General features: G+C 48.0%; 1 protein-coding gene across 2 annotated transcripts in view; it reads right to left on the bottom strand.

Moving 5' to 3' along the window:
- Positions 1-19,696, bottom strand: part of ARID5B (AT-rich interaction domain 5B) — a 114,380-nt gene extending 94,684 nt beyond the window's left edge. Inside the window, exons 1-2 of one of the 2 annotated variants that reach the window (XM_083865906.1) lie at positions 19,640-19,696; positions 6,199-6,424 (exon numbers count right to left, since the gene is read on the bottom strand). In XM_083865906.1, coding sequence (XP_083722032.1) covers positions 6,199-6,424; positions 19,640-19,660 — 247 coding nt within the window. In that variant the 5' untranslated portion in view covers positions 19,661-19,696. Of the gene's footprint in view, positions 1-6,198; positions 6,425-19,203; positions 19,566-19,639 lie in introns of those variants that run through there. The other variant, XM_083865905.1, reaches the window with a different exon arrangement.
- Positions 19,697-22,532: the final 2,836 nt, after the last annotated feature.

Raw genomic sequence — 22,532 nt, 5'->3', positions numbered from 1 at the left:
GTTTTTGTCACCCTCAAACACTTCCTTTGTAATGAAGTAGCCTCTCCCCAGGGAAGGGAAGAAATTAACAGACTTAAAACATCCCAGCACTGCTCAGGCAAACAGGAGGCCTCAAGAAGGACAGACAACCTCGGAAGGACCCCACCAACCTCCTTCCAGGGAGATGGAGGAAGGTGCAGATGAGAGCAGCAGTGGCTCAAGAGAGAGGGGCAACTGAAGAGGGAGAGACCCAAAATGCTACTGCAGATAGGGTCATCTCCAGGACTGAATTATTGGAAATACACTGGACTTAACAACTGCATCACCTTTCAGCACTTAAAAAGGCAGCCAACAACTGAAGCCAACAAGTATTTGTAAAACCAACCAGTTGACCAAAAATAAAACAAATATTTACCATTTATCTCTGTCTGTCTGCTCAGCACCTCAGGTCATCTCTGATCCCAAACATGTTAACAACAAAGGTAAGCAGTAATTAAACCAAAAGAAGGTGTTGAACCAAACAAAGCCTTCCTGCTCCACATCCTCTCTGAACACTCATCCCAACAGAGCTTCCTGCTCCACAGCTTGCTGGTGTTCTTGTCCTGCTGCAGTAGTGCTGGCATGTGCTATAAGCTGCACAAACACAGAAGAAAAAGCCAGGCCACAGCCTCTTTTTCCCAAGGGAGCCATCCTTGTCCATTCAGGCTCCATGGAGCACAGGAGACAAGTCATGTAATAGCCTCATCTATGGCAAAAGAACTGTATCAACTGGGCTGTTTAAAACGAGTTAGAGAGGTCACTCTGACCCACAAGACAAAAAACCAACATACGGTGCACAAGGGCAGAGAGGGGAAAATGGGATAATGGGAGACTTACAGGAGCTTTATCAAGATCAGAATGGCATTCAGCTAGGGCAATGGGGACAGGAAGGCACAAGAAGAGGCAAAGACTGCAGACAGAGAAGAATGGGAGGGGAAGAGAGGCATGACCCAGGCACGAAGTATGCCAAGTGGCTGTACTCTAAATAGCTAACAATTAGTTGGTCAGAAAATTATTGCATCAAGTGATGCAGGTGAGCCTGGACTGAGCAGCACGCGACAAACAATGAAAAAGGAGAGTCAGTGTCAGATCAGGAGTCACCACAAGTGTCTGAGCATGCTGCAGCTGCAGATTATCAGTTTTGATAATGTCATAATTTGACTACATTATAATTTGATAATCTTCATCTGATGAAGTCACACCTGCTGGAAGGCCCCTGGCAAGTGAAACTGGAAGGGCCATGCAACAGCCCAGAGCCCACTGGGGCTGGTAACTATGCAGTTGGCACCTTCCAAAAAGACAGCTCATTCCTACTCTGCCTGTTCTTCCAAACTCACTGCAATCTGCTGTGGATCAGTCAATTTGTGTGGCAACACAAGATCCAGCAAGGAACTGCAATCTTCCCAGTGAAGATATGCAAATTATGAGACTGGTAACAATGAGAAAATGAGAGGGTGACCCACTCCTGCAGCACCCAGCTCTGCCCAGAGCAAGCGCCTCTGCAGAGTTCAAAGAGCTACTTCAAGAGAAGTAGGAAACAACTGCTGGAAAACCATCTACATACTAGAAAAGTGTGACTGCTAGAATACACACCTCAGTTAGGAGCAGTAGCTGATTTCCCTGGGTTTCACAGGGAACAAAGATCCACATTTTATACCCTCAAATGCATGACTGTGGGGAATGAAAGACAGGACAGGAGTCATTGCTAAATTTTCTTGGGGTTTCTCCTTGCTGGACCTGAACAAATAAGTAAGTGCATCAAAACCCCTCCAGTTCACCAGAACTTGCTCATCCCATTACTAACACTGCCAGTGCAGGAACCCTGACCACTCATTTTGGCACAATATCACACAGGATGGGTAAAAAGAGTGGCAATGCCAGCTTGGAGACCAGACCCAGACCTCTGTCATACCAGAGCCAGAGGGTTGCAGACTGCCAACTGTGGCAGCAGCTCCCACCTCCCTGGCCCAGCACAGGCACAGGGGCCATTTGTTCCAGGGCTACAGCCAGGCAGCTCTGCAGCCCAGCCTAACCCAAACCAACACAGCTGGTGAGCACTAATATCAGTCATTTTTCCCTCAGACTCTTCTCTCAATTTCAACTCTGACTCCTCTATCTTTTATTTCTTTTTCTAAAGACACATTTAGAGATGAAACCATTCATAACTGCCTATCCACAGACAGTTTGTGGCAGCATAATTGACAATGAGTCTGCAGCAAAAATGAAAATGCTGTTTTAATAACCTTGGCCTAAAATACATTCTGTTGTATGCCTCAAAGGGTTTCAATAAAAAGTCAACCTGTAGAGACATATTTTCTTGGCTTAAACAACAATCCAAAGCATATAAATGTAGTCCAACTATAATGACATATTTATAGGCCAATAAAGCTTACACTGCAGCTTTCATACTTCACTTAAAGGAAGTCTCTAAGAAGCAATGTTATATAAAATAATTTGAACTCTTTTCGAACTATAGCCCAAGGAATACAAATATGCAACTTTGCCATATTTAACCAATAGTGTTTACATTGCTTAGTTGTTAAACATTTTGTAAAATGAAATAATTCCTCATTTGGTGACTTCCCACTGGTTTACCAAATAAGGGTATACAAGTCCATTTATTACAAAGACAAATTCTCTAAATAATTCTAAAGACAAAAATAAATAACTAGCAGCCTCAGTAGCGAATGATTTTATCAGACCAATTCTTCTGGAAAAACAGGTTCTCATGTTCATTATGAATAATACATTCCTAAGCAACTCTATTTTTATATGCTGCATTGTTGTTACTCTTTATTTTTCCTCAACATTTGAAAGAAATATTCAGAAAGCTATAAATAGTCTTAAGACATAAACTGCTAGCATTCAGTATTGACATATTTGCAGAAAGGGACAGAATTTATAACATAAATATCTCAACAGGCAGAAAGAAATAATTCTTAAAAATCATTTTTCAGGCTGAAATCTCAAAGCTCACACAAAAAAATGCTATTGCGAGATCTTTTATTTAATACAGTCCTAAGGAAAAGTTCTGCATAATTCACTAGTGATAAAAACAACAGCATTTTACAGGAAAAAAGAACCAAACCCCAACAGTTTCTGCAGAAAAGAAAGGCAAAGAGAAAAGAAAGAGAGAAAAGAAAGAAGAAGGAAAAAAAAAAAAAAAAGAGAGAAGAGGGGGAAGAGAACAAAAGAGAAGAAAGAGAAAACAAAAAAGGAGACAGAACTACTTTGTTTGACTTAGGGTCGACTTTCAGTTATAGGTTCATGGTTTCTACTGGTTGTGGATTAACCAGGTGTTGCCTTAGTTTTGGCTAAGCAAGAGCCACTGAACACATGGCACAGGGTGTACACTGCTCACATGAGGCCTCACTTTGCCTGGTTGTTGTTTGAAACTGCCCTGCTCCCAGCAGCAACGTGTTTAATTAAGAATGTTTGCACAGTGACACTTCTCTGGTTCTGTATCAGCCATGTTTTCATTTCATCCGGGTTATTTCAAGCCTCACCACTCCTGGATAGTGCGTGAAAACTGATTTTGTTTCTTTTGTAAAGCTTTTTTGAGCTCTTTGGTAGGGATATCATTTCCTATTACCTTCTAGAGCTTGATCCAAAAACATCTAGTAGGAAAAGCTGCAGAATCTACTCACTTTCATGGGATTTTTCTGTAATGGAAACATGCTGTTTCATAGGAAAAAAGGGGTCCAGGAGATCATGTTGTTTATCTAGGCCTTTTCAACACCTGGTTCAGCAACTTCCCCATCTACAGCCAGGGTTAAACATCAGCATCATGTGAGGGACCTTTGTGTGACAGTGCCCACAGTATACAACAGTATTTTACAGTATACAACCCTATTTTAAGAAGAAAGGCTACCCCATCCCATTGTGCCGGAGACCTGCTGCAGAAGTTATTGCTAATAAATCTTTTGATCATTGCAGCTGAGCACTGCTCTGTTGGTGAGACACTGAGTATTGGAAAAGATCTCATGTCCTAACAGGCTGTAAAGCTGCCATTTGACAGCAGAGAAGAGACAACACCAGCATGTCCAGGAAAAAAATTTCCTCAAACACCTTGGACATGGCACATCTTGCTCCTGCCTTTGCCTCCAGCTGGGAACATACCAACTCCCAGAGCAATGTCAACCCTGAGCAGCCACTCACAATGAGAGAAGTAAATCTTCTCCGTCTCATTGGTGCTCAATGCCATGGATGAGACAAACCCTAGAGCTCATGGATTGCCTACAGGACCAACCAGGGCTGCTCCACAAGCTTCAAAGATCACCACTCTTCTGAGCTTTTGTGTCAGATCCAGGAAGCAAAATAGGATTAAATTCTTGGCTCTTTCAAATGGTAAAAAAATCATTTCAATACTAGATTTAGGAAATTTGATTCCCTTAATAGGCTGGATCAATTGTCTATATCAATGTATCTAGTCAACGTATCCTAGCTATAGGATTTTGTGAACCTTTGGTTTCACTCCTGTCAACCAGTCATTAGGAAGATAAAAGCAGTCATAACCAAACATTAACCAAAATTCCCTTTTCTACTAAAAAAACCCCAACCCAACAATAAAGCCAGAGCCACCAACTGAAAATGAGCAACATCAGAATGTGGGGTTATCAAAATTATACCATATCATTTGCATTCCACGGGTGTTTTCAGTATAACCCCTACTTTGAAAGGCTTAACATGCAACTATAAGCTTTGGGCTTAAAGATAATTTTCTCTGGCTCCTAGGGTAGATAATAGCAATTTCATAACTTACCACAAGGATTTTTTTGTTTGTTGAAAACAAAAACAAGAAAACATTAGCACACAAAAGTTCTGTCTGAAAAACATTAAGATTCTTCTGACACAACAAACAAATGCAAATAAATCCAGTGCTTAAAGAAGATACCAGGGCAATAGCAGAGAAAATTACTGCATGTAATTATGAACTAGAAGAAACCACAGAAAAAAGCAAAGAGAGAAAGAATTGCACGGCTTATTTTTTTTCCTGGACATGCAATGAAAAGTAAAATCAACTTCCAATTACACTTTAATCTTCCAGCCTACATAGCTAATGGTAAAACATGAGATTGACAAAATCACTTCACCATTTGATAAGATCAGAAAAATTAGATGCAGAAGATAAATCCTTCAAGACAGATCTTCAGCTTCATGTAACTTGGCTTTGATGCCAACCCAGTCACGACACTATAAAACTGAACTTGGCCCTGCACTCCTGTTCACACAGATACAAAAGCTTGGCCTTAAATGCATCAGGCTTAACTTTTAATTTCTTACTTTTTCACACATTATGGCCTAAATTTGATGTTCAAACATGGAACATTTATCAAAAATGTGGCAGAAGAGAGAAATGTCCCTGTTATGCACTTCAAAGTGCCATCTCTGACAGCTGGTACACATCCAAGGTCCTAATACCACAAATAGGCACGTTTACCAACAGGATACCCATCTCCCTTGGACCTGGGAACCCACCACAGGTATTATAGGTGTGAGTGCCTGTGCAACAAAGCAGTCCCACAGCTGCAAGCCTGTCTGCAAACATCCAAAGTAGCAGAGCTACTACCTCCCTTTCTGAAAACAAATGGGAAGAAAGCACAGGTCTATGTGTGGAGACAACAGTGGGGTGCTCAGAGCAACATATATCAGCAACATAAAGCTGACAAGGAAACACCATGGAAGGGACACATCCCTACTGAATGAGACCCAGAGCCAACTGCACAGAGTCAGGACAAGCACCAGGAGCATCTCTGACTTTCTGGAAGATGGGACTTGAGAAATGAAAGGCCTTTGCTCATCCCTGCCTGTCCCAGGAGGCCTCAGGAAGACATGTCAGCCTCCTCTCCCCACAGTGTACAGCTCTGACCTGATCCTCCAGCCTGCAGAGCCCCAAGGAGAGCCTGTGACAATTATTTGTATGCCCATCTCCAGGGTTTGAGCCGTGGGGCCTGGGGCCATACAGACAGGTCTCACAGTGTTACCCCACAGTCTGCAAGGAGCTTGAGATGAGCTCACTACCAGCACTCATCCCACACAGGTATCTCATCGCCACACCTCTGCCCCAGGCTCAGACATACCTTGAGAATCTGCAATGGCACGGCAGGATCAGGCTCATCTCTGTTCCAAAGGCACTCTCCCACAGGCCCCGTCCCACAAGAGAAAGTAAGAGATACTCACCAAGGTCAGCCTTTTCCTTCAGAATGTCTTTGAAGTTCAAGCCACTGTTGAGTGTGGATTGTCTGTATCTTGTCAAGGCCTCTTTTTGCCCATTCTTCCCCCCATCCATGGGCTGGACCGGCTCAGCCCGGAAACCACACTTCCACTTGGAGAAATCGGACTGTGCCCATTTTGCCAAGTCCTCGAGCTTCACAGTAACTTTTTCTGAAACAGCAATAACTTCATCCTGCAAGAAGTGATCAGATGAGAATACAACATGTCACTCTGGGCTCCCCAAAGACTGAGAAAGCAGTAATATCATCCTGCACTGGCTCCTGCAAAAGCCTGTCTTGCTGCAGGCTGGGTAATTTTTCTGTATCACAGAATAGCTAGCGCCTAATTTATTCCTCTTGCCACCTAAGTGGAAATATTAGTTGTTTAACTTGAAGCAAATACACATGATCTAAAGACAATTTCTAGGACCAGGGCAATGATCCTAAAAGGCATTTGAAATGCAGGTTGCCAAATCACATTCTGTATAATTCCCCAAAGCCTTGAGGGAAAGCTTGCTTTTTAGGTACAATTAGCTGCAAATGTAAAAATTCATGGCTGGATGACTAATGGTTATAGTTAGTCCTGAAATAAATGGACTAAGTAAATCTCAGATTCTTGGAACTCTGACTCACCAGAAAATTCCTATGTTTATGGTACATTTTCCCTTGGCTTAGACACAAATATTGAATTTAACTTTTGTCCCTAAAATTAAATAAAATCGTGATGTAATCCCAAAAGAAATACTACATAAATGTGCTTCCCACCAAAAGAAACTTGCACATTCTCATGTTTCTTAAAACCTTTTTCAAGATCAGAACTGTAATTTTTTTCCCCTTCTAAAACATACATTCTAAGAAAAGCACTTAAACTTAGTTTAGCCTCCAGAACATACACTCGAATTAAACAGTCCTAATTGGTGGATTTTAACCTTCCAGGAAACAATCAACTCTTCTCAGTCATGGTGAATAAGCAGAATATTTTACAGCTGACTCCACTGAGGAAGGGATCAAGAAAGCCTCAAAAAATAAACAAACAAACATACATATCCAGCAAGATACACTCCAGATTTTTTGGTTAAAACAGCAGAAATAATTTATGTTGTAATGAGAGCTGGCTGAACGCCATACCTTGCACACCACACATTTCTAACACTAAATAAGGTTACAGGTTCTTGAAATAGATAAACCAGAATCCAATTTTTCTCTCAAATGAACATAAGTATTTGCAAAGGGGAGAGAAATTCTTTGAGTTATTAAAGAAACGGAAAAGCATGATTGATTCTCTCTGTGTGTTGTTTTTTGTCTACTGAACACATTCCTCAGGAAATAAAATACTGCTCAATGGAAAAAAAAAAAAAAAGCTTTATTGTGACAAGTTGCACACAATACAAAATCTGAAGTAATTCTAGTAAAAAAACAGATCTGATATTCCACTCTTCCTTATATAACACAGAACTGTTTTATAAGCGGGCGCCTTCATTACATTTAGTGCAATAACAAATATTTGGTCAGAAGTGAACAGCGTGTTTATATGCTAAGCAAGCTTGTAATAAAATCTTTTCCTTTATCGCTGCACAGCATAAGAGCCTCCACCAAACAACAAACAATAACAGTGATGCTTTAAATCTCTGTTTATGACAAACGTCAATACTTTGTAAACAAGCACTGGGTACTACAAAGTACAATTTCAATGGATGGTTTCACCCAATTTCATTACACCATCCACTTCAAATAAAAAAGCTGTAGTTGCTATGCATTTTATAGCTATTACATAGTGATTATTAAATGTCAGGATAGAAAAAAAAAATACATATATATATATATATATAAATATCAGTCTGCCTGCAGACAGTCTCAGCAATTTCTGGATGACGTCCTCTCTTAGGATGCTGAATACCATCACCACCTACTACACAATTTCTAATATTCCATACCAGAGAAATCTACTTAGCAGCAGTTAAAAAAACCCAGAAAAACAACAAAAACCTGACTTGGAGATCAGACATGCTTCTGGTAAAATATTATTTTCCAAATAGCTCTCATGATCAAATGATTATGATTTCAATGACTAGTTTCTTCATATCCTTTCCAAGAACTGGTATGACTAATTTTGGCTGGCATACAAAGTAAGCTGAGCAGACAATTTATTAACCAAAAGAAAAGTACAATCACTATTACATCATCAATGAATAAACTTGTTTTTGAGAATAAAACTTTCACACACATGCACATGATGTGTACACAGGAGGAAAAAAAAAAAAAACAAATTAAAAAAATAAACAACAACAAAAACCAACAAAAAGAAAGGCCCTACTGTACCAAGGGTGAAGCTATACTGGTGTGCTCTGCCCAGGCTGCCATGGAGGAGGAACTGCAGAGGCAGGACCTTTTGGGGGAGCTGGGGAAAACACACCTCAGCCATGAGTTTCCTGTGGCAGCAGCACATCCAGCCATGGGAACACGGGGTATTCAGCATCCCCACACTGATTGAGGGGCCAGGGAAAGGAAGACACAGCAAAAAGACCACCCTGTGCCCCCCCCCAGCTCTCCACAAAATGCCACTGAGACACAGAGTGCAAAGAGGTGCCCAGGATGGCACCAGAGAGCAGCCCAGCACAAATACAAAATACAGGAGTCCATGCCTGTCCCTGTGCTAGGACAAGAGCTCTGGCCTAAACCTCCCTCCACAGCTGATGGCCCCTCAGGGCCACCCGATCACCTCCACATCAGCTTTGTCCCCAAGGACAGCTGTCACTCCTGCAGCAACTACGTCCCTAAGGGCACAGCCTGGCCCCAAACCCCTGTCCCTAAGGGCACCGAGCTGGCCCCAAACCCCTGTCCCTAAGGGCACTCCAAAGCCCTGTCCCTAAGGGCACCAGGCTGGCCCCAAACCCATGTCCTCCCCTTGTTCCACCAGTGATCACCACGGCGGCACCAGGGAAACGTGGCCCAGTTCACTTTTAGGTGGGAAATGGAAAAATTACCTGAAGTGTTTCAGAGCCTGCCTTGGGTCACCCTGCCTGTCACACAGCAGAACTGGACAGACCTGCTCCCTTCTCCTACCACCCACTTTTGACCCAATTCACACAGAATTGTCCACGTTTTTCCTCGAATACTCCTCAAACACTGCAGATCAGACTGCAGGCCTCCTCTGCCAGCGAGGACCTCACAGTGTGGGCCTACACCTCCAGGGTGCCCCATCACACAAACATATCACCCAGCAGGGCATGGCAGGAGGCTCCAGTCCTTCCTGAGGAGCCTGAGCCACGGGCAGCCCCAGCAGGGCTGCCTTCCCCACATCTTGGCAGTTTGCTGACACAGGAGGTCATCTGCCCTTCTGCCACACCGCCCTAACAGAGGTCACCCAACGACCTCACCAGCTCTGGAGTCCCAATGTGCCTTGCCAAGCTTTCACACGTTCTTATGCAACCTTTCCAAGTGCTCAGCCCCAAACTACTGTGGTGTTTGGGGAGTTTTTTGAGCAGCAGGTGACAAAAGGGTCCTTCTCCTTTTTGGTTAAGCCCTGTATCATGACAAAAGTTGCTCTGGGACCTGCAGAGCTCTGCCAGCCACAGGAGCCCCTGCACCCGTTTGGTATCAAACTATCTGCTCGCTATCTACTGCCACAGCCAGAGAAACCCCTTCAACGAGATGACAAAGGAATACAGATGTTGCAAAAATAAAAACCAGGTAGACGGTGACACATGACTAACAAACCTTTAGAAGATTAAAGAAATCTGCTGCATAACCTTCATGTCATTCATAATTGTATCTCTGTGTAAACATGAAAAACCACCCACGTCGCAAACGGTGCATATATATCTCTATCTATACAAAATCAACTCATCATGTATTAGCTATGCTCTGAAGTGATATGTTTATGAGGTTTCCATTGCACAGTTAAGTCTTTAATTATCATTTTTTCCTGCTACAGCAAGGAGACAACAACCAGCACAGATTTCAACTCTGCTCAGGAATGAGCTTTATCAGGTGGACCAGACCAATTGGTCAGTGGTCTAATGGATCAATGGTCTCAGCCACAATACTGTCTAAATCTCGAAATAAGCACTGACTATAGAAAGAGGCAACTTTTTTAGCTGCTTCTGTAAAAATGGTTATCTAGTCAGCCTGTAATTTTAGCATGTCTTACAAGACTTCTAAGCAAAGTACAATTCTTTCACCTATCAAGTAGAAAATGGGGAGATGGTTTAGAAAGATGGTGACACAAACCCTTCTCCATCTCTTGTTTTTTTAAGAGCATGCTGGATTTGCATTTCCAGAGAAGTCATCCAGGGAGAAGAGGACAGCATCTTCTCAAGAGCCATTATGCTTAAATATTATGTCACTGTTGTCTAAGCAACCATCACAGCCTCATGAGAGCACAGAATGCTATATTGCCTGACTCAGCAGATGGTTGAAATACTTTTATTCAGGGAAACAGGTCAGGTAGTTATAATAGTTTAAAGCAGATAGTTATTTTTTAGAAGAAATATTAACTCTTACAAGGCAGAGAGTCACAGGGCAGCACAGGGAGGTCGTACATCTTGACTGCACACCCGCATACAGTACGTCACAACTCCTCATTCATTGCCAATAACTAGGAAAGATTTATATTTTAGAGACATTGAGGCAGCCTTAAAAGAATTACAGCAACTGAGATATCTCAAAATTTTGACGTTGGCTGAGACTGTTTTCACTCCAGTACTTCCAGAGGTCATTTAAGGAATTCTGGAGGGCATGAGAGAGTCAAACACCTGCTTGGCTGTCTCCTAACATCGAGATGTACTGTAAAAACTCCTGCTGATAATTACAGGAGACACTGCATGTCATTCATATGATCAGTATGATTTGCATTAGAAAACATCTTCAAGTCATTTCCGTGAAATCGTTCGCACAGTAGATGGCCGGGGATGCGTATTTTGCAACCCAGTACATTGATGATGAAAACACATTCATCCGCGGGAGCAAAAAATACAGTGTGACTCTTCAGGACTGCATTCACCAGGGATAACAGAATTGTTATTTCATTTGGGCATAAAGGCCTCTCTTATTCTGGGCTAGTTTTACGCCCCACATATATTTTAGGGTTTTTGCAATTCAAGTGAAAAGGACCTTCCTGTACCATGTGTATGTGACAAGGCAGTTCTTGACTCAGGATCTAGACCCCTTTGAGGAGCAGGAGGTCATGCTCCAGACATGCAGAAGGGAAGGAGGGGACATGTTGCCAATAAGCACTTCTCCCATAGGAAGGCATTTACCTGGATGTTTGAGGGACGTACCATCAGCTTTATTTGACAGCACAGTCAAAACAAAAGGTCCTGATCACTGTCTTTAGTCCAGAGCTCTTCTCTGCCATACAGATACTATCAAGGCTCTGGGACAGCAGGTCATCTCAATTCAGCCCTAACCCACTCACCCAAAGTCACCCAAACCCAGGTCTCCAGAAGCATCTCCTAAAAGCAGCACTTCCTTCAGGGACCATATCCAGCTCTAAAGAGGCAGTGAGCATTTGTACAGGACTGATTTGCTCTCAGAGACTTCCTCTAGAGTAAAAAGGTCCTTTCTCCCTGCTGCCAGTGGTGGGCTGAGAATATACACAAAGGTTTTTAAGACTGCAGGACCACAAATTGGCTAAAAAACTGGCTGTGTCATGGAAAAGGCCTGGCTCTGGGATGTCCCCTGTTCAGCCTCCCTTACAGGGCACATGAAGGACTCTCCTGCCATATACTCCCCTGTTCTTCCAGCAGAACCCTTGCAAGGATGCTGCAGACCTGGAGACTGGGGGACAGCTCTGCCAGGTGGGAATTGCTTCCCCTGTTCCACAGATGGGATCACTGAATGACAGGGAAGCCTAAAAAGAGGCTCCAGAGCCTGGCACAGGCAGGGGCAGCTTTCTTTGCCCTGACCCTGCTCGGAGTGCCTCATTTGGTGCCATCTCCCTCACACATGCCCTAGCCCAGGGCAGACAGAGGTGTCCCAAAGGATTTGTGGAGCACAACTGACCACTGGGGTCTGGACCTGCTCCCTGGAGGTGCCTACATAAAGGGACATACAGAGACCATTGCTCTCCACCCACGAACCTATGTGGAGATCAGAAATTTACCTGGCACACCAGAGAATTTTAAAGAGGCCAAGGCAAAACCTTTCATCTGTTAATCCTTTCCTAATTACTTTAAAGGGCTATAATGATCTTGTTAAATTCAGGTGACAGGTATTTCCCCAGCCTAAGCATAGCAGAACAGAGCTGTCTGAAACTCACACTGATGTGTTCATCCCTTCTGCCAGGGTCCAAAACCAAGAGAAAAGACCATGGCTTATAAAGGACATGGCTGAAGCACGTGAAGTCCTATGGTTTCTGCTTTCCCTTGTATTAGCAAGCAGCATTTTCCACATGACTCAGTAATTCCAAAGCGAGACACACAAAAGGACCTGGGGCAGAACACCACCATGTCTCTGTAGGATGATTTTTGGGGTACTGGTACATGGGGCCAGAAGTGGGGCGGAGATGGGGGGCACAGAGGGATGGCTGTGAGCAGTTAGACATGACATTTCTACTGTGAGCCTCCTCCTTTGTGACTGGGGTGTATTTTTCTCCCTCCTCCCACTCCCAGCCAGAGGTTCAAATTGAATTTATATCTGTCATTGCAGATAGAAGTTCTGACCAAATAGAAAATAGGCTTCAGTCAAAATGTTTTCCCGTCAGATAGCTCACAGATCTCAAAGAGCTGTTTTAGTTTAGGCAAGTTGACAAGTAATTCATTCCTAATTTTGCCTACTACAGTTACAGAACAAGAAGCTTTCCTCATAGATTACATAATTATATTTTTTCTTAACAAGGAGTACATGGCATTAGCAGGTTTAAATTATGCAAGCTTATTCTTTTGTCTTTTGTTATATTGTGTTCTATTGTGCTGGTAAAACAATATGTGCTTTAATTAGCAAATATCTGTAAATAATTTACTTGCTTTTCATACAGCAGAACAATGGAGCCAATTTTCACATACATCCACTGAGCATGTCTAGGGGTTTTCTTGCCAGAACCTTCCATTGTTCAGTATCTGTATCAATCTGCCCATCATTAGCAGCTAACGTTCAAGAATCCAGTAAGACATTAAAGTTTTGGCCCCTGAGAGTAGCCCCAAGTCCCCCAAATCTGAGGCTATGCTTTGCGAAGAAAGATTAAAATATCCAGAAAATGAAAACAAACTCTTTTATTATCTATAACCCTGGCACCTTCACATAGAAACATGGACGCCTGCCAAGCATTAAGGTCATTGGATTAATGCCATAAAATGCCGATGTTCATCTGACCTTCTGACTGCATTTTAGCTACAAATAAAAAGCTCAACTTGATACAACACTCGGAATCACGCGAGCGCCTAGGCTGTGCAGAGTTAACGCTGGGTGTGAACCCACACTGCACACGCACAAACACACACACACAAAGAGAAAAAGCTCTTAAATCAGGAGTGGATGACTGTTCAGAGACTTAAGGCATTGTTATTTTGAATGCGAATGAAAGGACTAGAACAAGCATTGCAAGAATATTTCAATTATGTATTTCCCAGAACTACATCTCTGAGCAACTAACGCAAATATTGCTCCCATAGCAGTAGAACTTCTTCCCAAATAAAAGCATATGAAAGCCTGAATCAGAACATACTTTCTATATCATTCGCATATTGTTTGAATATTATTAAAAATGCAAAATCTATATATGCGTTACTCTCCTGAGCAATACAGTAATTATGATTAAGGGACAAGCAGCACAAAAAGAGCCAATTTATCTTACTTGCGCTTAGGAATACTATTGTGTAACTAAGCAACTAAAGACAAAATATAGTCTAATTAATTCACTCCTATGCTTATTTAAAAGACACAATTAGAACATTTTGATTTTACAGCCTGCACAGTATCTCAACATGCTTGAGGGTGTACCATGTGAGGCCTATTATTCTCCAAAGACAAGAGTTTAATGTTTAGTGCCACTGATCAGACTGGGAACAGCAACTCTGGAAAGCAGTGGGTGTATTTTACAATCTGAATGCACAGGGAAGGGGAGGGAAAGAAGAAAGGAAAAAAAATAAAAAGTTTGTTTTTTTTTGTTTTTTTTTAAAGGAATCTGCCTTAAATGACCAGATATTCCAGATTGCTGGCTAATGGCTAGCAACATGTGGCTCCTCTGAGTAATATCATTGCCCTCTCCTTCCTTTGCCAGCATATGCTGCTGGTGGCGAGAGAGATAAAAATATAGAGTGGATATGCAATTACCAAACCCACGATATTTTATGACAAATGCCATTTCTCTAACACTGCTATTACAGTGTGCCTGATTTCCAAAGCTGAATTAATTTGAGCAAGTGTACATTGGAGATTGATGCTATTAGCATGATTTTTAAAGCACTCTTTAATAATCATAATCTGCATGTTTGAAACGTGTTGCCATTACCAGTGTTGACAGATACGAGCACAAGGCACACACCGTGGAGACTAAAACGGGGCTATTCTCATTTCAAATAAGAGCGTACAGATTCCTACGTCTGTAAAAAAAAAAACCAAAATCTATTACTGTGCAAAGGGAGTAGCACATTTTTCTAGGGGGGTGGCAATAAAGCACCGTAGAAATAAGACACCATGCCTGGGCTAGCCTGTGCTACCTTTATGCACTGGGGTTGGACCCCTGCCAAGTGGACAGCCCCTACAAAATGAACCAGGCTTTCGAGGGATGCTGTCAGCATCCATCCTGAAATGAAGAGAGGACAAATCCACTGACTCCCTTAACTTTCTGGAAGAATCTATTCTGCAATTATAAATGACACACATTTATGGAGTGACTTCTTTTTTTTCCTTTCCCTCAATTAGTCTGAAAATGCAAAATACTTCTAGGGAAATAATTACAGGAAACTAGCTCTCTCCTCTCCTCTGTATGAGCAACGCTTACTCATGTAAATTACTTGCATGAGTAAGGATTATTTGCAAGGCGAAAAACATTGCATCAGATCCCCAGTTTGGGAGAAGAGACGAAATCAACATGAGTTCGTAGTAAACTTTGCTGCTGATGAATGAAGCAAAGGCAGATCCCCACTGACAGTCCAGCCTCAATGGAAGCAGCACTCACCATGATGCAGGGCAATGCAGGGAATGTCATACCAGCAAAATGAATTAGTTGCTTGCTTAGGGTTTTTTAGGAATTGCATGCATCACATCAAATACCATCCCTGGATTTAATGAGTATCAACTTCGAAATAGATTTTTAAGCCTAGTCTAATTAATGCCAACACCTTTAAAACATGAAAGCACAAGGCACTAACAAGCATTTTGCTCTACAACTGCTTTTGCAAAGGTCAGTCATTCCACAGCCCCACACCACCCCTTGGAGCAGAGAGAAGTAAATGAGCTGGAGGAGGGTTTGTCCAAGACCCTGTGGGCTGGAGGGTGAGCCCACCTCATGCCCCCTGAATGCCACAGTACCAGGGCACTGCACAGGGAGACTGGGCAGGCACTTTCTGACAGTGTCTCACACAGCTTCTCACACTTGGGTGCCAACAGAGCTGGGGGCCTGCTTTCCACAGGCACCCCATGAAATTGTTTCAAACACCATGGGGTGCCCTTAAAGGCATTCCCTCCAGATCTTCATAGGCCTCCACGCATCCTGTTCTGACCCCTGTGTGAGGCACCTGCCATCAAGGAGGTCCTCCTTGCAGAAGGTGACACAGGGGAGTGTACCAGACCAGAGTGAATGAGGAAATCAAGGCAAGGTGGTGACCCCTTCCAGCAAAAGACTCTGTTTTGGCAATGGACCTGTAGGGATGGAGGAGAATCACATCTTCCCTGCTGGAGAGAAGAGAGAGAAGGCTGCTCTTGCTCTCTGGCCAGTGTTGCACCTGCTGCAGTGCCCAGTCTTAATGGCGAGGTGGGAAGCAGCCTGCCCAGGGCACAGTGTTTTAAAAGCAGCAACAAAGTTTTCAGTGAAGTAGCACAAAACTCTTCAAGTTCACCTAACAGTGGCCTCACAGGCCCTGTTGCTCTTACAAAAGTGCCCCTGCTGTTCCTGTGCAGCAAGACCCCCGGTCTGAGTGTGATGCCAGAGCTGGTCCAGCCTCTCCATGCACGACTCCTTGGGATGCAATGAGCATCAGGGTCAGAAGCACCCATACCTGCTGCATGTGAGCAGCCCCATCCCACATTCACCATCCACTGAGACTCTCTGGGAAACAATCTCTGGTCAGCTCCTGGCATTGAAAGGGTGTTTCTCCACTGAGGTGATGGGGATGCTGAGCCTTAGGTGGAGAGAAGGGTACTGAAGTGGAGGCACACCTGGGCTTGAACCTTCCCTGGATCTGGGCAGTGCATGGAAATCTCCGGTTTTAGCAGCAGCCAGGGTTATATTTCAATCTGGATGATGAATTCAGCTAGCTATAAAAAGACTTATATTTACACTTATTGCTGATTAGCTCAAACATTTGGCAATCAGATAAAATACGCCATCAGAAATTTCTGAGTAACAGAAGCATTACATCCCTCCTTGCTTCTCCTCCCTTCTCACAGTCACTAGCTGAATATTGTCATAGTGTCAGTGCTGCTATTATGGAAAAGAGGCAGCCAGCTGCTTCTATTAATCACGCCACTAGCGCAGGTAGCTGCTGGAGACTGTGCCCAAATCTCTGGTGGGCTCCATCACACGCCTGCCATGCAGCCCTTGCTCCCCTCACCAACAATTTCAGTGACAGCGAGTGGCCCTGTCACCCTCTGCCTCGGACACCGCAGATTTGCAATACATGCTTAAGCACTGGCTCACTCCCTCCCTACTCCCCGAATGCAAGATGAGGTGTTTTATCCCATCACCAGTCCCACACCACAAATTAGGTCCCCTATCAGCTATCAGCTGCATCCGACTCGAGAGCCACATCTCCCCCTGCAGAAGGAGCCCAGTCCAGAGTCAGGAAGCCCTGTGACCCCAGAGGTGGCCCTGCTGCCCCTCTCGGGACCAGTGTAGATGTCATTTATGGAAGGGACTGAGACTTTGGGGTGCCAAGGGGGAAGAGCTGCCCCTGCACCCCAATGAGAGCTGTTACCCCCACCCAGCCAGCACCCAGCCTTTTGTCTCTCTGCTGCCTGCACATCACCAAGCACTGCTCGGATTGTTCCAAACTATTAAAAATCGATCATAAAAAATCATTCCAATGTCTATAAACAAGTTAATGGAGTAAGTGAAAACAAAGTACATTTCTTAATGGGAGTGTTATGTTGCCCTCTCTAGGCCCTGGCTCTCAGTGCCGGTTTCTGTAGGCTCCCTGCCAGAGAAGTATCACTCAGAGCTGTTGCTGTTGCTGCTGCTGCTACTCTGCTAATGAATGACTAACTTAGGCCAGAGGGGAAATGACATCACCGGGGTGTAAAACACAACTGCATTAGGAAACTTTTTACCTGCTTTACATTTGTCATAATTATTCTACACAATACGGCCGGCATTTGCATAATTTCAAGGCGTGCCATTATCTTAATTGAAAATTGTTTTCATATGGTTGAATAATGTGGAATGACATCAGTTAAAGCCGCAATGAAATGCACAAGTATAATCACACGGCTAATTACTAGCGGTGTTTGCATGTAAAAATAAATAAAATTGTGCGTATTATTAGGAAGGTACACGCAGCTGAGAACTCTCGTACCAGAGCAGCGTTTTACTCGTAATGGTAGGATTAATTTTCTCTGATGTTCCTACCACAGTAACATGAGCTGATCATTAAGGCGTATTAAAATGATTTGTGTCCCTTTCCCCACCCCCCTCCCTTCCAAGTATCTTTCATTTTACACACGCACGAGACACGCAGAGGCACAGTTTTAAATAGTCACCACGGGCGATTTGAGAGCATCCATTGCTCACTGTCATCTCCCTGATTCTTAGGAAAAGGCTCCCTTATCTCAGCGGCACGCACAGAAAATTAAAGTGAAGAGGTGGCAGCGAGCGAAGGCGGCTCTGGAAGGCGTTTGGGCTGCGGACGCGTGTGCGGGCACACCACAGCCACGCGTGCCTCCCAAAACAGCCCTGCGGACAGCCCCCCTCCCACCCGGCCCTCGGCATCTCCGGCACAACTTCCCCCGAAACAGCTCCTCTCCCTCCCGCCGGGGCTCCGGCCCCTCTGGGGAACCCTCTCCATCCTCGCAGCCCCTGCCTAGGCACCTCCGCCGTCCCCCGCCCCGGAGCACAGGCCGAAGCGATGGATTTGGGCAGCAGATAACGGGAGGGCTCGGGGCTGGGGCGGGGCGGCGCGGCCCCATCCCGGGCTGTGCGGAGCTGCCTCTGCGCCGGGAGCGCGGCGGCTCCCAAATACGCCCAGGCATATCTGCAAGTTATTTGAATGTATTATTCCCGTACCTGTCATTTATCACTTTATTCAACACGTCCCTGCCAGCAAGAGAGCGTTTGATCTCCCTCCATTTCGTAATTTCCGCCCTCTTAAACATATCGAATACTTAAAAAAAGCCCCGAACAATATCGAAATCCCCCAACGTGTTTTTCCCCCCCCTCCCGCTTTTCCGAGTGTTTTGTTTTGAGGGATTTTTTTTTTTTTTTTTTTTTTTTTTTGTGAGGTTTAGGGGGGGAGGGGGGGAATTGATTTGTTGGTTTTGTTTTTTGGGTTTCTTTTTTTTTTTTTTTTTTCCTTTTTTTTTGTTAAGGAGGCAGGAGGACGGGGCTCGCCCCGCACACAGTCCGCTGCCCGCCGTGCCGGGGCCGCCCCGCAGCCCGACCCCTCCGTCCCTCCCTCCTTCCCCCGCCCGCACAAGTTCCCGGTCAGCGCGCACCGGAGCGCCCCGACGGCGCGGCCCCTCCGCGATGCCCCGCGCACGGCGAGGAGGGGGACGCGGGTGGGGGAGCCGGGAGAGGGGGGAGCCGAGCCCGGGCATGCAGGTGGGGACGGGCGCGGGGGGAAAAGGGGGAGGGGGGGGGGGCCGGCGCCGCGTTTACCACCTCGCCATGGTCACTGGTCCTGCCCTGGGGGGTGTCCTCGGGGAGAAAATAAAGTTTGGCGCTGGAGAGAAGTTGCCGGCTGGTGCGCTCCTCCCAGAGCAGCTGCAGCTCCGCGATGCAGGCGGGCTCCTCCGCGCGGCACCGCACGAAGAAGAAGTCGCCGAGGGAGAGGACCCGCGCCCGGCCGCCGCCGCGGCGCTGGAAGCGGAACGCCCTGTAGAAGACGTAGGGGCCGTGCGAGCCGCACGGGGCGCCGACCCACTGCGGGGAACAACAACACGGCAGCGGCATCAGCGCCGGCTCCGCGCCGCGCCGCGCCGCGCAGGGGCAGGAGGAGGAGGAAGAGGGCGGCGGGAGGGGAGCGCGGGAGGGAGGGAGGGGGCTCCGCGGCGGCGGGGGGCGCGGGGCGGGGCGGGGGCGCGGGGCGGCGCGGTACCTGCAGTGCGCTGCGCTCCATCGCGGCTCCGGCGCGATTGAACTCAACATTCTCCCAAACTTGTTGGCGTGAATGGAGCCCGGCAGGTCCTGGCAGGGCGAAGCCGGCCCCGCCGCCCGCCGCCCCCCGCCGCCGCCGCCCCCGCGCCGCCCCGCCGCCGCCGCCGCCTCCCGCCCCGCCGCGCGCGGCGACGCCCCCCCCCGCCGCCCGCCCCCCGCTCCGCCGCCCCGCCGCCGCCCCGCCGCGTCCCGCCGCCGGCGCCGCCCGACGCCGCCCGGGCCCCCGACGCCCGCCCCGGCCCGGCAAAAATGCCGCGGGGCGGCGGCCGGCCTCGGGGAGGCGGCGCGGAGGCGGCGGGGCGGCGGCGGGGCCGCGGTCCGCGCTCGGCGATTTTTGGGGGGCCGAAAGGGCCGGCGGGCGCGCTGCGGATCTGACAGGACCTGCCCGTATATGTCTAATATAAAGACCATTTCCTGCGGCGCGAGGGGCGCTGCTCGTCCGCGCGCGCCCGGCGGGACCGCCCGCTCCCACCGCCCGCTCCCGCTGCCGCTGCCAGCCCGGGGCCGCGGAGCGCACGGCGGGGGCTGCGCACCCCCTGCCGCCCCCCCGGCCGCCGCGGAGGGCGGGCGGCGCGTCCCGAATTTATTTAGCGCCGTTCCCCGGGAAGGGATGGAAAGTGGGTTATCGATTATATAAACACATCAATATTCATGGCGCTGCGCGGAGGGACGCGGCTCGGCCGGAACAGACAGCGCAGGGGGAGGGGAGGGGAGGGGGGCGCGATGGGCGCGCTCTCTCCGCGGGCGCGCGGCGGCACGTGCCGGCGGGGGGCGCGGAGGGGCGGGGGGCGGACAGGTGGCTGCGCGCCCCGCGGAGGGGCGGCCCCGAACCTGCGCCCCGCCCGCCCCCCGCGGCGGCCCCCACGTCGGGGCGAGCCCCGGGCTCTGCGCGCCCCGCGCAACCTCCGCCGTCCTGGGGCGGGCGGCGCCGGGAGCCTGAGCCGCGGGGAGCCCCGGCCGGGCGGGCAGAGGGGCGAGCACCGCCGGGTCCCGCACCGGCGCAAGGGCCGCCCCGCGGCGCCGGGCACGGAAAGTTCCCATCGGGGCTCCGGGAGCCGCATCCCCGCAGGTAGATGCTGCCGCGGCCTCCCGCGCCCCCGGAGCGCCATCCGCCCGGCCCCGGACAGGGACGGGCGGGTCATTCCGGGGGAGCCCCGTCCTTCTCACCCTTTTCCCCGGGGGCTCCATCACTGCGCGCCAGCGCAGCCGACCCCGGCTCCGCGGGGCAGGTGGGGAGGGAGCACGACAAAGCGGCTCCGCGGGGACCAAGGCTGCCCCCCGCTTTCCTCAGTAGTGGCACTCTCTCTTCCCAATTTTTGGCTCATTCCCCTCCCAAGCCCCCCCCGCAAGCCCTGATCCCGGGGGGAGGGTGGGCAAGGGCGGGCACAGGCTCGGAGCCGCCCCGGCCGGGGCGTCGTGACACGGAAACAAATAAATAATTAAATAAGCAAATAAATAAACGAGCAAATAAATAAATAAATGAACGGAATCGTTAATAATGACGCCGGCGGTGACGTCAGCGCCCCCCGCATCACGACACAGCGCGCGCCGCGGGGGGCAGCAACAAGTGCGGGCGGCGCCGCGCCGGGGCGCCCCCTGGCGGCCTGCCCGACAGCGGGACAGCGGGGCCCGACAGCGGGACAGCGGGGCCCGACAGCGGGACACGGTCGGTGCACAAACCCCGCTGGGACCGAAGGGCCCCTCCCGCTGCAAGCCCTGACGTTGGGTGATAAGAACCCCTTTGTGAGGCGCAGGGCTCACCTGGCCCCGGGCAGCGGGAACGGAGCAGGCACGGGAATTTGGGCAAGATTTGCACCGGTGTCCTGGAGGTGAGGGATTCACCTTGACAACCCCAGCGCCCAAGCCTGGCCGGCATGCTTGGTGCTTCTGGCAAGGCCAGGCTGATTTTCTGCTGGTTCCTCTGGAGGAATTACCAAACCAATCCTTACAGTTTGTAAGAGGTTTCACCTTTCCTGCCCTTTATCCTTCGGAGATGCTCCGAGTGCCTGTCCGGTCTGTGGACGCGCACAGCGGTGGGAAGGCTGTGATCCCCGGGGGCAGGCTGGGATGCTTGTCGAGCACAGCAGGAAGCCAGTGGGTACCGCTGCTTGGGCTCTCACCAAGCACCAGCACATCTTGGATGGGCGAACCCAGCAGAGCAGCTCAGGAGAGCTGCAAATAGCAGCTCTTTTGGCCACTAAAGTCTTGTCACTTCGTGCTTGGGAGCTCAATCCCCTGGAAGGGAGAGTGTTTGTCAGGGGCTGGACAGGTGTGGGAGGTGATGCAAGACCCACACCTCGACACATCCCTGCGGAACTGGGAGTGCTGCTCCATTTCACCCTCAGTGGACTCCTGGCCAGAATGGCACACGTTTCTTCTGCAATTCACCCTTGTTTTCACTAACCTTGGGATGTTTAATCAGGACTTTATTACCACACAGATAAGACAGTCCTCAAATGATGGTTACAATATTTTGGGCACAAACAGGTTTTTATTTGTTTGTTAATTTTCTTTATCTTGGGCAGGTAGGGCTGCTTCTTTCCCACAATATATAATCAAACAGCAAAGAGAACTTCTCATCTCCATTTTTGTCTAAATCCCTCTGTTTCTACCCCAGTAGCTGGGGCCCAGGCACTGCTGGCAGCCTCTGTGCCAGCCCTCAGCTCCTCCCTACTGCATGAAGCAGCACCCACAGCTCTGATAGTTGCAGAGCCCTATCCAGCCACAGTCTTCTTCCAAACATCCTTCCAAGCCATGGTGTGATAGCCACTATGAGGAAGGTGGTGAGGCTGAAGAACCAGGTAAGAGCATGCTTTGGTCCTCTCAGCAGAGGG

The sequence above is a fragment of the Zosterops lateralis genome (assembly GCF_965231275.1).
Source record: "Zosterops lateralis genome assembly, chromosome: 8".
Taxonomy (NCBI): Eukaryota; Metazoa; Chordata; class Aves; order Passeriformes; family Zosteropidae; genus Zosterops; species Zosterops lateralis.
The sequence above is the reverse complement of the archived record's forward strand: the minus strand, read 5'-3'. Positions and strand labels throughout refer to the sequence as shown.